Source organism: Platalea leucorodia, assembly GCF_965183815.1.
Source record: "Platalea leucorodia genome assembly, chromosome: 2".
NCBI lineage: Eukaryota > Metazoa > Chordata > Aves > Pelecaniformes > Threskiornithidae > Platalea > Platalea leucorodia.
In genome coordinates this window covers 79,899,503-79,914,467 of record NC_138824.1, presented here as the reverse complement: position 1 = coordinate 79,914,467, position 14,965 = coordinate 79,899,503, and the positions used below count along the sequence as shown (strand labels likewise).

The 14,965-nt window shown below is 38.4% G+C and overlaps 1 protein-coding gene across 8 annotated transcripts in view; it reads right to left on the bottom strand.

Moving 5' to 3' along the window:
- Positions 1 to 14,965, bottom strand: part of TBL1X (transducin beta like 1 X-linked) — a 205,561-nt gene that overhangs the window by 10,529 nt on the left and 180,067 nt on the right. For all 8 annotated transcript variants that reach the window (XM_082337750.1, XM_082337748.1, XM_082337752.1 and 5 more), the window contains 5 exons: positions 10,130 to 10,271; positions 7,202 to 7,265; positions 7,001 to 7,098; positions 5,409 to 5,469; positions 1,332 to 1,453 (listed from right to left, as the gene is read on the bottom strand). In XM_082337750.1, the coding sequence (XP_082193876.1) occupies positions 1,332 to 1,453; positions 5,409 to 5,469; positions 7,001 to 7,098; positions 7,202 to 7,265; positions 10,130 to 10,271 (487 nt within the window). The remainder of the gene's footprint in view (positions 1 to 1,331; positions 1,454 to 5,408; positions 5,470 to 7,000; positions 7,099 to 7,201; positions 7,266 to 10,129; positions 10,272 to 14,965) is intronic.

The window sequence follows — 14,965 nt, the reverse complement described above, 5'->3', positions numbered from 1 at the left end:
AAGCAGTGCTGCCTCCATAACACGCTATTTAAGTGTCATTTAGGAATGGTAACCATTTTGTGTTTGTGAACAATACACACAATCAGTCTTCTGATACATGTTCTGGTACAAAGTGTCTCATACTCTTTCTTCATATGCTAGGATTTAAATAAACCCTCAAACCAGACAGACTGATGATACAGCATTAACTTATTTTTAAAATTGAGGTATTTCTTCGGTTAATGTTCTGTTGATCTCAGAGATACAAATTTAAATAGAAAATATGTGTGGGGTGTAAAGTTTTGTGGAGTTTGTAATTCTTAGTATTGCAGCTCTACAACAATGCTGGTCTCTCTAAACAGAGGTGTATGTGTAAATGAAAGCCAGGATGGAATATTGAGTAGTTTATGATGCTTTCTCTATCAGTCTTTCTAGCACTTTGTAATTAACTAAGCCTAGTGTATCCCCTTGGTAATCAGTAAGTTTTCTGTGCTTTTTTGAGGGTCATACACATGGGGGGAAAAAGCATTCCATAAAAGGGAAAGATTGGTTTTTAAAAACAAATTGGCTCAGGGTCTCAGCGAAAATAATCCTGGAAAATATTTAAATTTTGCTTTATCCATTTTACATGTTTCAGTCACAATTAAAAGGAACTGTACAGACGTTTGAACTAAAAATTTGGATTATGTGCAAAATGGTGCATTTCATATAATCATAAAAAGCACCAGTCTGTTGGTAGGAATGTACAACCTGTCATGAAATATCAGTTTAATATCAGTTTAACCACAGAATAGATAAAGGTCTCCAAATGCACAATTTTTCCTCAGTGAGAAAATAGCAAGTTCTGGAAGTTAGTAGGCTAAATTACAGGTCAGTATATGACAGCAGTTTTCTCATGAATGAAAGCTAGAAAAACTAGCTTTTGACGGTCATTAAATACCACTAGGAAAAGAGGGGGAAAATACATCTCAAATAAATCTTATTAAATTGATTCTAAAACCGAACAATGGCTGGAAGTAGACTGTTCTCTCCTTATTCATAGTTCTCATGTACTAAAGGAAATTAAGCCAGTGGAAAACAAAATCTTATTTATTAATGTGCCCTTAGTCTACAGCTCATGCTACATATAAATAGCCTCTCTGTTTAAGCTGCAGGTTTTGCCTCCTACGGCGATTTAGAACAGTTTATCCCTCTCACAGGCAGTGAGTCACTCCTGAGGAATACGGTTTCGGGGAAGCAATGGGATATAACACCTTTGGTGCTAGAACACACCCTGCAAACACATCAGCTTCTATCATCATTATGTGCTGCGGTGACTTTATCACTTAACATTTTGGACTTCTGAAACTTACTGTGTGTCCTTGAAAGGTTTTAACGGGACGATCACAGCCAAGTCTGCATACATGAATGCACATGTCAGTGCTGCAGGAGGCAAAAGTAGTGTTGTTCTGCCAGTCTACATCCAGAGCAGGAGCTGTGAAGTACAAACAACGGAAGGAACATCAGGGAACACAGCAAAGAAACAGAAACATTTTCCTCCCGTCACCCACCTGGATCAAATGGACTAAAAGCTACTTCTTGGACCATCACCTACTACCAGTTAGAGGGATGATAGGGACTGTCTGAAGGGTGTAAATTATTTTTCTCTTGCAGTGGATAATCTGGATGCTTTGCCTGGCATCTATTTATGAGAATCTTTTGGGTTAAGTTACAAAACAATCTGCCTCCCCGCTCCCCGCTCCCCGCTGCACACTGCTCTGGGGCCATCTCTATCATTCACTCCTCTGTAGGCCAGAGTTTCTGTAGAGGTTTGGCATTAACTAGGACTGAACTAACGAAACTTTGTATGCAGATAGCTCATGAACATGTCACTAGTGCCTGTGGGCAACACACACACTTTGCAAAAAGTGTGGAAAAAACAAAAAAACCCCCCCTTTTACAGCATGTCACTGCAGACTAAAAGCATGCACAGGAGTAGGAGCAAACTCCTGACATACAGCTTGCTTGTGTTTCTATGACTGCTGCTTGCTTTTTTGCTCAGGAAAGAGTTTAGCTGCCCTCCAGAGGATGACATAAGACTTGCTAAAATATAGAAATCTTCATTCTCAGCACACTTCTGTGAGAAGCAAGTGTGTCAGAATGAGAGCAGCACATGGGAAGCAAGTTTGAATCTCCTTCTGGCAACAATACAAGTTTATCATTAAAATGAAACCAAGAAACACATTATTCAAATACGTTCAGAAAAATACTTTTGCAATACAGAGGTGAAAAGATATCTGTTCTGCCAAGCCTATTACATTTAAATATGTTTTTTCCTGTTATAATTTTTATGAATTGCAAAATGAAATTGATCCATATCACCTTCCGAATCATCAGGTAGCTCTCTAAATGAGAATGGAGGGCTGAAATTGTTTTTTAGAATATTAATGTAAGTATTTTTTAGAATATTAATGAAAAAGCTCAATAATTCTGTGTGACAGGTAAGGAATTTCCACATTGAAGAAATATAAAGGAAATTTGTGTGAGGAAGGCCGGTTGCTTCTGAGTTTTCCAATGAACATGAATGGGGATTAGGCAACAGTAAAAGATTTTGTTTCTTTAACTGCCTGTTTGTCTTTCTTTTTATGCTGCAAGCTTTGTATTACTGTTTCAGAGCAAACAAAAATCTATCTTCATTAACAGAAATACGCCTTCAGGGCTAATATCTAGTATGATATGTATGAGTTGAAACGTAATTTTCTGAGAGCTGTTGGCTCCTAAAGCGACAGATTTGCGTTGCAGCATAATTTGAATCATAGAGTGTTGATAATTAATTCTGATTCATTTATTGGTGTATTTAATCATATGTTTACTGGATAAGTAACTACATAAAATGGTCTGGAAAAACCAACCAAACGTGGTTTTGGATGCAAGTAATCGAATTGCCAAAGTGTCTCCAAAACCACGGGACACTAGCCAATTGCATAAAAACAATTAGAATGTCATCTAATAAAAGCAGCAACAAATCCTTAAGAAATGCAGCTAAAATAAATCCCAACAATAAAAGTGTTACAATAATTATCAGTTAATTTAAGCTTTTTCTGAACAAATTTAGGTGTGATTCAGAATTAGAAGCTCAGAAGAGGACAGAGTTAAGTGTCTGCAGGGAGTGATTCACAGCACTTAGATGTCTAAAACTAGGTCATACAAATACCTCTTACGGTATCACTTAACCAGTTTGTTCCTGCATGCATAGACATCAGTCCACATCTATCAGAAGATGTGAAAATTGCATTATTTCACTCCCTTTTAAAGAAATAAGCTTTGTGAATACATATTTTGATCAAATGCCCTATCATGACTCACAGTTTTGCAAAGAATAATGAAAACCTAGAAGCTACTTATCCACATACTTACGTATTTTGACCACAAAACCTTAAAGTTACATGGGAACATCAATGATATAAAGGCCTTCAAGACCTAGACAAAGGAGTCTTCCTTAGGTATTTTAAGATGACAGTTTTGTCCATATGGGTGTAAACTAAACAAGTTGTTGTAAAGCAGCCGAGAGTAAAAAATTTATGTTATCCCCAGGCCAACTATCTCCAGACTTCAAAGAAGTATGCCACACAAGTATGTGTTAAAGGAACTGTACTGTGTCTAAACTAGACTTTTAATTGTTAAAATTCCACCTTTAATCCTTGTGCAGACAAGGTTTTCAGATTCCATATATGGAAAGGAATTTGGGGCTAGTTTGTTCTGGTGAATAAGTGATGCAAAGAGGACAAGGTGAGGTCTTTGTGGCTTTAGACTTATGACTTGTGGCTTTAGACCTATTTAGACAAAGACTCCAGATGATTTTAAGGGGCTTTTTGTAGTACATATGCTTTTGGCCTATCAACAATTTCCTTAATAACTAACTGCTTTACTATGAAAACATGTTTGAAATAATGAAAAAAAAAAAAAAAAAAATCAAGCCTCTCCACATCTCCACTTCAGTTCTGGAGACAAACAGCATGCGTAATAAAAATTTTTTAAAAACTCTATTAATGAAGATGGACATCAGCGTATTGCATTGGAAGATGTAGTTAAGTTTTTAACTTGCTAAAAGGGGAATGGAGTGATATGTCCTTGATGCACATCACTGCTAAGACAGCTGCACGTCAATGAACATGATTCTGAAGGGGCAACCAAGTTCTGAATCGGCAACTACTTAGACCAATAGTTAGGGACCAGAAGGCTTAAGAGTCTCATTAACTACATCACTATACAGTGCAAAGTTTGCTTTTATGGAACAGTTAGATAGATCAATAAAAGCCACAGTGAGAAGATCTGTCAGCAGACACTGACTCCTCCAAACTGACAGTTGTATTAATAAGCAAGATGAGTGACAAAAATGCAGAGTATGGATCTGCTGTGCACATGGACATACTTTTTGTCTTATGTTGAATAACCATTTCAATTGCTACTGCATATTAATAACATCTGTGAAAATGTGAGAATGAGAACAACTAGGAATTGAGCCGAAAAGCATATGCAAATGAATGTTTTAAAATTAGTAGTAAAATATGTGTTTTTAAACACCATTAAGCACCTTGCCAGAGCCTGCTGTATTTAAAAATGGATTAGTTGCAGTGAACACACAGGAAGATGAACATTTCTAGCATCAGAATCTGGAATGTTTTGGTGGTTTTAAACACAGTTTGACTATGCCCCTTAAAAATTCTTCACTATGACAACTTATCCAGTTTGGATCATGAATTCAGTCATCATCTTACAAGTCTGGTCTTAGGTGAATTTAAGATTACGTCAATGATTGCCTGTTACTCAAGATTACTTAGTATCTGTGATGACATCTGTCTTCTTGAAGCAGACCAGATCTGCAAACGACCATCCAAGTAAGGTTTTGGTGCAGCAAGGTTTTGAAACTCAAGGCTGGCAACTGACTTCTGATAATCAGAGAACGCAAATACTGAGGAACTTCAAGTCAAAATTAAAAGCTAAGAAATTCCTGAGGACCTTCATGCTTGCAGTGGTGAATGCAAGCTGCATGAGAGATCTGTCTGCTGCTGTCTCAAGTCAGCTTCATTGCAACAGGAGCAGAAAGAGTGGAAGAGATCCCAGAAACTTCCATCGAAAACGCTCTTCATAAATCACCAGTTGGTACTATTCAAGCACATAGATAACAACAGAATCATTTAGCTAGGTAGACATGGCTGGTGTATAAATCCTCTCCTAGAATCAGTTTGACTTTCAAAGCTCATTCTCACAGAACCCCATCTTTCTGAAAAAAGAATAAACCCCCAAGCCATGATACTCAGGATAGTTAAAGCACAAAAAAAATGGTTCAGACTTCTCTCTGGCGGATTGGTTTTTACAAAAGGTTAAATTACATTGATGAAATTTTAAAATGCATTTTATTTTACTAACAAGAGTTATGTAGAAATTACCTGAATGGAAAGGAAACTGCTGTTTAGCTTCTCCTGTGTGAGCATCCCAGATTATTGTTGTCTGCATCCGAAGGAAGGGGGGAAAAAAAGATTAGTGTCTCTTGAGCTCAGAGGAAACAAACAGAGAGCACCCTCACTGAGGAGCAATTCTAAAAGACGGACTGATAAAATTACTGACTGCAGAGAGCCTTGTGTGCTGAGCAGCTGAAAAAACAGAAATAACTTCCAAATATTACAGAGTAATAATCTAAGTGTAGATAAAGAATTGTCACGCCTACAGAGGAAGTAATGTAACTACTAGGAATGGGCATATTCGCTCTGAATAATGCTAGAAGACAACACTACACATTTTTAATAAGCATTTTGTTACAGCTGTTTCAGTTATCTTCTTCAAAGAAGACTTTTTCCCCTTTTCAAAGATGCAAGTTGAATTCTACTCCAAAACTACATGATACTACATTTCTAACAATTAAACCACTAAGTGAAATGTTTATGTAGCAGCAGAGTACATATCACTTCTTGCCACTGTGGTGGAACAGAGTAAAGTGTAATTTGCTTACTACAGGTTTAATCCATACTCACAGCACAGGTAAGCAACTCCCCTGTAGAGCTCAATACCACCTTCTGAGTGAATTGTCAATTTATTGGGAGTATATGCTTCCAGAAAATAAAATAAGGATGCCTCACCTTGCTGATAATGGATTGTTTAAAGAATCACTGCTGCTATTGGGAACATAAGTTTCCCAGAATAATGGAGACAAGTGTAGCTGAATATAAGCCAGTATTAAAAGGAAAAAACCCTTAGTTTCCATTTTCACAAGTATGTGAAAATATAGGCATTCATCAAGCCTACAAATCAGATGTACAAGCCTGAGCTAGTTTCCCTAGACTCCCCTCTGTCAGTAGCTGTCAGGGCATCTCACTGCAACACAGGCCATGCAACCCATCACTTGGAAGTGCCATTTTTCTCTCTGAATTTTATAAAGGAAGCCAAAGATGACATACACACCTAATTTTTAGACATCGAAAGTTAGGCAAGATGAATGCTGTGTACTTTCCAGTTTCAGTTTTAATGGATTTGTGCTCATCGTCAGCAGTCATCTGTTCATTTTAATCTCTAATATGCACTCAGCTGAAACTACCATGTTTTGCTTGACTTGGAGTTCAGAACTACCATTTTTTTGCATATTTGCATAGGAAGCCATATATATTTTATTAAAATACAAGTGTTTCAATAATTAGATGAGCTAAAAGGTCAAGTATCTTTAAGATCACTTCCTTCCTGGAAATAGTTGGTAAAACTATAAACATAAGTAGTGGAAGCGGTTGTTTCCTTAACCGAGAAACATTTAAGATGCAATTTTACACAGGGGGCAAGCGGAGTTGTTTTTTCTAAATAAAATCTTTTACATAAAAATAGTACACATTTATGCAGCCTCAAAAATGTAATCAACATACACTAAAAGGTATTAAAGAAAAGTAAACTCTCCAGGATGCCTGGAGGGGAAGAAAATAATCCTACGGAATTCAGCAGCACAAGCACACTGAGTCAGCACATTTATAGGTTAAAATGATGTATTTTTAAAACTCACTTTATCAACACCAGCACTTAAAATATAATTCCCCTTTTTGTTCCATTTCAGGGCAAATATTGGACCTTTATGTTGACCTAAGGTGCTTGCAAGGTTACCTGGAATAAAGAAAAGGTTAATATTACAATATGTTTACAAATTAGCCAAATTACAGTTCACTGCTGTTCAATGCTTAAGAACAATAAATGTTCTTTGACTTACCATCTTCTGTCCATATTCTTGCAAAACCATCATACGAGCCTGTAGCCAATAGTGTTCCGTCACTCTGTTAGGATATATGTAAATGGCAAAGGTCAATACTAGATGAAATCTGTTTCAATCAACATTTTTCTTTTCTTTACTTTTTTTTTTTTAAGGTTTCTGCATTGCGATTCATGGGAAATCTGAGTTCACACATTGAGACAGATTATACTATGATTTAAACTAAAGGTTATTACTGCAGACAGCAAAGAGGAAATAAAACCCTCTAACATACTGTGAAATACTAGGCTACCCATCAGATAAGAGTAATTTAATCAAACGGATTAGAAAAAGAAAACAAGATGTAACAAATTCTATGGGATTCTTCCAGATAACAAACAGATAATACTTCTTAGACATAAAGAGCCTATTAAACATCAACAGATCATCTAACTCCTGACTAACTCCCAGTTCAGTGACATTCAGGCACCTCTACTTGAAAGAAGGACCTAAACACCTAAGCCACCTACACTCACGGTTAACACCTCGACTGCTATCTACCACAAAGAAGCTGCTTCCTACTTGTCTGAACACAGACTCCCACACACGCTCAGAGGCACAGTACCACGATGGATAGCCTGAGAAAACTTGGATTAATGGGTCCCAATTAAGAGAAAAAAAGTGCAGGAATCATAATCAGTAAATTACATGTATTCTGCTGGAGGGAGACCTTCTCTGAAAGATATCTCCTGTGCAGCCAACAGTGCTAGAGTTATTGGGCCAGAATGAGAATAACTAAAAAGGAACTTGACTCTGCAACCTGGTGAGACGGGTACTGTTGGAGCTGGGCGTTTAGTCTTTAAACATTTCAGCACTTGGATTAGGAGTGAGATTCACCCCATTTATCTCCAGACATCCAGAAGTCAGGAGTTAGTTTAAGAGAGTAACCTAATCTCCCTCTATAACAAACAGCATCACCCACCTCTGGAGTGTAACTCATGATCCCATTTGCTTTAGACTCTGCCCAGACCAGCACGAAGTCTCTGCTTCTGCTGACTTAGAGGGAGTCTAGATGACTAGTCTAGATCGTTTAATCTAAGAGATGAATCCTACCCTTGGTACCAAAGGACATGATCTGAACATGGCCTCTAGAAATAACCTTTCTTGTTATAACATAAATCACATAAACCAGAGAAGAACCGATTTAATATCAGCAGTGTGAAAATTTCAGAGTGAAATATAATCAATATTGTGGTTCTAAATAAACAATAACGGCAGATAGCATTTCTAGCATCATGAACAGAAAATTATGGAAAAGCATAAGATAATCCTTTAAAAGATGTTCACTCCAACCCTCCAAAAACAGTGAGTCAAAGCAGTTGTTTGATTTAACTCAGACGTATAATGACGTAGGGGGAAAAATATCAAAACCTAAGCCAACTTCACTGTGATATACATTTATCTGGACCACTGATGAGAACAAAGACCAAAAAGGGAAAAGGGAAGGAAAGCAAAGGGACGAGATGTACAATTTATCCAAATTTGTTGGTGATAATTCACATTCTTTGGAAAACTCAAAATAAGGTGGAAGCACGTCAGCTGTTTAAATTAGGAATATTTCCTTACATTAAGTACTAGCATGATGCAAGTGAAGTATCAGTGATCAGTGAAGTCTGGAAAGGTAAGGAACTACTACAGGAAATACTAGAGGATGCCCTATAAGTTTTGGACAACTTTTCTCATAACTGTTCTGCACCTTTGCTTGTTTTCCTCCTTCAATTACTCTTTTCCTGTTCCTCAATTCAGTTTTTCCCGACTGTTTTTCTTCACTGCGCTATCCACACGAAACAAGTAATGAACATTCTTGGGTTTCATCTTTATTTGCTTTGTTAACCTACCTGTGCTTTCTGCACTATTCATCAACTTCTTTCATTGTGTCAAATATACAATACATAGGGGAAGCTGATTTGTGCAGTGGCCTTATCTTTTACTTTTGTGAAGCACCTAGCTCACCTGAAGGACAATAATATTGCAGTAAAGATTAACTGAATCTTGGTCTCTGGCCAGCAACTGAGACTGTATGTAACTGCTGAGAATCCTTTCTGGTACTTAATTTTTAAACTATTTTCCTAAGAAAACAAGACTAATGTGATCGCTCTGTACTAATATCAACAAAGGGGAGGGAATGCAAGTGATCTCAAAATCAATCAAGGTTCCTGCAAGGTTTTCTAAGTTCTTTTTACAATGCTGGGTGGCAGAAAGGAGACATGAAGCAGCCTTAATGCTGCCCAAAGACACTGCCCAGACACTGGGGATTCTTAACAATACCTGCCCTCTCTGCTCACCTCAGTCTTCTCTGTGCATGACCATATTATCTAAGATACAAGGTTTTTGCAGGATGAAAGTAAAAAGGTTCAGGCAAGACAGTTCCAACCAGAAGGTGGGTAGGTAAAGAGAGAATGACTACACATGCTCCTACCAAGATAAAGATGATAATGCGAGCATGTTTTGCTGTGCACAGCATAATTCAAATGGGAGAGGGTCTTGACAGTCCAACCTCAGAAAAAGCTTTGCTGGTGCTTATATCTCTTCACATGCCAAAATAAAGTAACTAGGAGATGCAAATACATTATTAATCAGGCTTCACTACTACATAGATTGCTTGTTTAATCTTCATTCTTAAAGTCAGCTAAGTTTATTTTTACCCATGTTCCTAAAATAGAGATACAAACACATCATTATTAAGCTTGAAGATGGCAACAGTCCTGGAAAATTATAGCATACAGGAGAGAGTTCAGCCTATTATGAGTATTTGAAACAAGAGGTCAGTAGGTTAGGACAGAGCTTCTGGTCACCTCAGATATAAAAGATATGGAGCAGCAGCTGTAATTGCCTCTAAATTAAATTTAGACAGTTAGAAAACATACACAGTCTTAGAAGTTAGCTTACATTCCAGTCCAATGAAGTCACATCCTTATTGCTGGGGACATCGTGTCCTCCCTCTCTTATGCAGTGCCTCAAAACTAGTTGAGTGGAACCACTGTTGCTGTTTTCATTGAGATTCCATATTCTGGCCGTTGAGTCTCCGGATCTATAAAAGCAATTGTGCAGAGATGAGAACTCCTCTTGGTGTCGACCCAGCAAACAAAGTAAAACCCTCTGCTTCTGTTTTCATTGAGAGAACATCACAGCCTTTAAAATGTAATTTTTCTTTCCAATTCCGCCCTTCCTGCGCTCCCTATACTTTTTAAAAAATGTTAACACATATTTAAATTATGCATATCATCTGAACCCACATCATCATTTGCTTTATTCAGAAAATTTTTACCTAAAAGACATTTGCTTGCTGTCTACATTTTGCACTCGATACATAAAGTTGGTATCACTGTAACTGAGATAGTCTGGGGGAACTCAACATTACAAACGTAACACTGTGGAGATCCAAATAAGGACAGAAACACAAAGGCTGTGCCCACGTGCCTCCCATTAAAAGTGTGCACAGTCCCATTAGCTCCCAATGGCTCGCCGAGTCCCTGGTGTTCCCCTGGAGCTGCTGCACACTCTCAACACGCAGGACGGGACCTGCAGGGTCACCGCCTGCAGAGGTGCGGAGTGTCACCTCGGCAGCAGCCTCGGGCAAGGGACCGCTAGCAGCGTGATGGAGGTGCTGAGGGGCCGGCTCCCTGGTCCTGCCCAGGTTCCTCTGACAGCTGCTGTGGGAGCAGGAGGTGAACTTAAGGCTGCCTTTAATTTGGCCATGGCCCTTTCATAAGGTACTTCTGGTCAGGACAGACCAGAACATAGCCTCTGACAGAAGGTGTTTGCAAAACAGCCTCTCAGCATTAAATCAAGCCACAGAACCTAAAGATTAGGAAAGTAGAAAGGTAATTTAAATTCATTTTGCTTTGTCTACAGTGTCCTTTGCTGCCTGTAGCTTGGCTGCCTAGCTCACATTGTTTGAAAAAGTTGCAAAATAACTATTGACATAATAGAGTATTTTTTCTTGGTGAGAGACAGCCAGCAAGACAAAGATTGCATCAGGATTGTAAGCTATTTTATAGATCGGATATTTTCCAGGGAGATGTTTTTATTGCAGACTGAAACCCTGATTTTGTCCAGAAAAAGTTCTGAGGAGGAATTGATGAGTTTATCGTAATCTGCTCGTAAATAATACATTTATTTTCACTTTGTATAAATCTTTCTTTCAATAAAAAATATCTCTGAGGTCAGAAATCAATTTGCAACGGGGTGGAAGATATTACACTTTCTAGTTCATTGGGATTTGTCTCTCGCTCCCCCCCACCCCCCTTGTTTTTAAACAATCAGTAACAACAACAACCCAAACAATCAAAGTGCCCTGGATTGCTTGTTCTGTCCAGAGGGTAATTTTCATTTACATGCAGTAAGTAGAATCTTGAAGCAGAATTACGATCTCTCTTATATTTCCAAGAATTCATACAGTCAAGATGAAATGTCATTGTCAATATAACTGATGATTTCCCTTAAGTAATGACTAAAATTTCCTTTCCTATACACTAACAAGAAGAAAAAGTCGTTCTTTGAAGGCTAAAAACCTGAGATCCATTTTTGCTTTGATAAGCCATGTTTTACTGTAAAGGAAATCCATCACAAGAGAATATTCAATTTTCTTCTGGTCTACTAATAAAACATTTTAATTATTCATACTAAAAGTACTGGGCAAATCTTAAACACTTCACATGTCTTTGAGTGCAAATATTGACCAATCAAGTACCGAACTTGATTGATCTTTGTGTATTATTTTACCAATAATTTAGCCAAATTTTACATGAAGAACAGTTCAACTGTAAAAGCAAAAATCTCTCAGCCTCTATCAGTGGCTCTGAGCTCTGCTGGGTCCTGACACGCCTGGGGAATGTGCCCCCATCTCCTCTGAACCCTTTGTGTCAAGCTGAGATGTGATGGCTGGCCAGGGCTTTGCCAGCCTCACCACAAGCTACTGCTGTACAGCGATTCTTTAATTTTTGGCACAAATCTTTCACTTTAATGATTATGAAATAATTTGAATCAGGATAATTTTTGCCACCATACCGAGGTGTGACTGTAATATAACTCCTTATTTCTTCAGAGGTATGGAAAACTGAACAACAATTTTGCACATGTTGGTAGAAAATTAACGAAGTTAATCATGAGGCTCAGAAGTTAAGGAACATTTTGAGTTGTGATAATTTACAATAATGGGAACATAACTCTTTCATAGGCTTTGGTTATTGCTTAACATGCTAAGTAGAAAATTCCTGCAGTGCTGGCTTCTCCACTACATAGGACTCTGGGCCAGTCCTGCCCTCATTGTAATAATCCAGTTTGTTATTGGACCCTGTGAATGAAGTACTCAGCCACTTGGCTATCAAACACAATATGCTATTTGCTAGCTCTAAAAGGGTTATGTTTTGTTTTTCAACAGTTTTATTTAGTCAGTTTTCTGGCGATGCTCGGGCAATCTTATTTTCCAGTATTTTAATTTTGTTTTTCCATTTTCTTCTTCCTAAGGCTACATAAGCTATTATGTGTCCCTGCAGAGAGTCTTTATAAGCCTACCAGTGTGTGGCAGGGGTATTTGTGTGTCTTCCCTTTTGTTGCTGGGAAAAAAAAAAAAAGAGTATTCTCTGCTCTGGAGAGTATTCTGATTTCTGTTGAATGATTCAGTGAACCCTGCCTTATTAGAGGACCATAGTTCAAGCACAATTCAGAAAGATATTTAATCTCCTTAGTCCACAGAAGCATTTCTATCTGCATGATAAAGCAGCTCATTCCAACATGCAAGTCATGAACACTTGAGTAATAGGTATACTGTTCTGCACTATGGTAGAGTACTGCCAAATTTTAGGAAGGCTTAGTTCTGAAAGAATTTTATTTCATGCTCTCCAGCCCCGGTATAATCATGAATCAAGGTGGACAAATGTTTGCAGAATTTTATTTGTGACATATAAAATCCCCATTCCCTAACTGCCAGCAGAGAGGTTAAAACAGCTGCAGTTGGGTAGAGAAATTTGTAAAAGATGGTTGTTGATCCTTGGTATTTCTAATCTTCAGCTGCAACTCTTATAATCACCGTTATTTCAATATGCAGTATTGCTAATGTGTATTTAACACTTCTGGCTCAAACAGGTTAGGCTTTTTATTATTTTATTTTAAAAGTTATTGTTAAAAGCATAAAGGAAAGGAAACTCCTCCTCATAATTTACATACCTAGCTTTTCCTAAATAAAGCAGGTCTCTTAAAGTAAGTGCTTATGTTTCCTAGGCAGTCAGTAGAGGGAAGTGCCAAGGAGGTACCCAGAGGGAGATGTCTGTCCCACTGACTCTACATTGCTCCCTGCCTCAGGTTATTCCAATAGACCTCACCTAATAGCTGACTGCTTTGTGTCAATGGATTTGATGCAATGAGGAAACTGGCCCCAATAAAGTCACCTGCTAATGAATACGCACTTAGAGTTAGCAGAACTAACACCTGGCATGGTCTGGGGAGGTGAAATCAACCCCCTCAACCTGGTAATTTAAAAGGATTATTCAGAAAGGTAATTCACAATGGATCCTAAACCACTGATATGAGGACTACAGGAAATCAAAGCATTATATAAAACTCAGAGATGATGACAGAAGATGGCCTAGAATCATCCTTTCTTGCTTCTGAAAGACACAGCCGTAACTGAAAGATCTTGGACAACAGCTTTTACGGCTCATTATTTTGCTGACTAGGGAGAGTGAAGGTGCATGGAGCACTCTGCAAGAGACAAAGTTCCCCGTGTGAAAGACGCTGGTGTAGATCAGCAAAGATAAGCAAAGAAACCTATTGTTGGGTTTTGGGAATGAGGCCAGGTCCCTCTGCTTCGTGGCTATGAGAATTACTTGACGGGCATGGCTGGATGTAACAGAACTGAGCACGCCCTTGGAAGCAGCAGCTGAACATGCAGACAGAGCATCCTGAATTCAACTAGCAAAGCTTTTGGAGTTCAAGGCTCCAGCAACCTTGACATTCACAGGTATACATCCATACTGGGAAATTCAAGCACGCTCAGGAACATTTTGGGTCACTAGACCACGACCACCTATGCTAGCAAACTGATAAGTTATTCCCTGGCCAGACTCTGGCCTGTTTTAATTAGCACTCTTGCTCGGGGCCCTGATGTTCTCTCTGAATAACTCCTGGGCATGGCTTCGTGGTTACAGCGGTCCAGGGACAATTCCCAATGTGCCGTTTGTTTGGCAGCCAGGACAGTTTGCTAGCACAGATACTGACCATTCTGTGCCAGTTGGCCTCAGTGCCTAGGAATATTCCCAGGCACGGTTAGTTTACCAACGTGGACGTAGCTGTAATGGGTTTCTGCACTACCTAGGGAACATAACCATCTGTAGTAACTTACCTATGTCATAAAACTAAAACTTAGATATTGAAAGATGTCTCATGGAAGAAATCAGTCTTTGAAGAGGAGGACAACTGGATTTTAAGAGCAAAATCAGAATTATGCCTGGGAATGACCAAACCGTCACATTTGGCCAAGCACCTACTTTTTTTCTTTTTTTAACCTGTCCAAAACAATATATGCAATTATTTGTTTTGGAATGTTGATTTCCTTCATAAGGGGTAATTAATCCTCTTACATGACTGTATGCATGCACTTTACTGTACTATTATAATGCTTCTGTTCATAACATCTAAGCATTCTTCTCATAAGCATCTGGTGACAGTAATGCCTTTGACAGCCTTTACTGGTATCTCTAGTCCTCTCCATCCTCCACTTCAAGG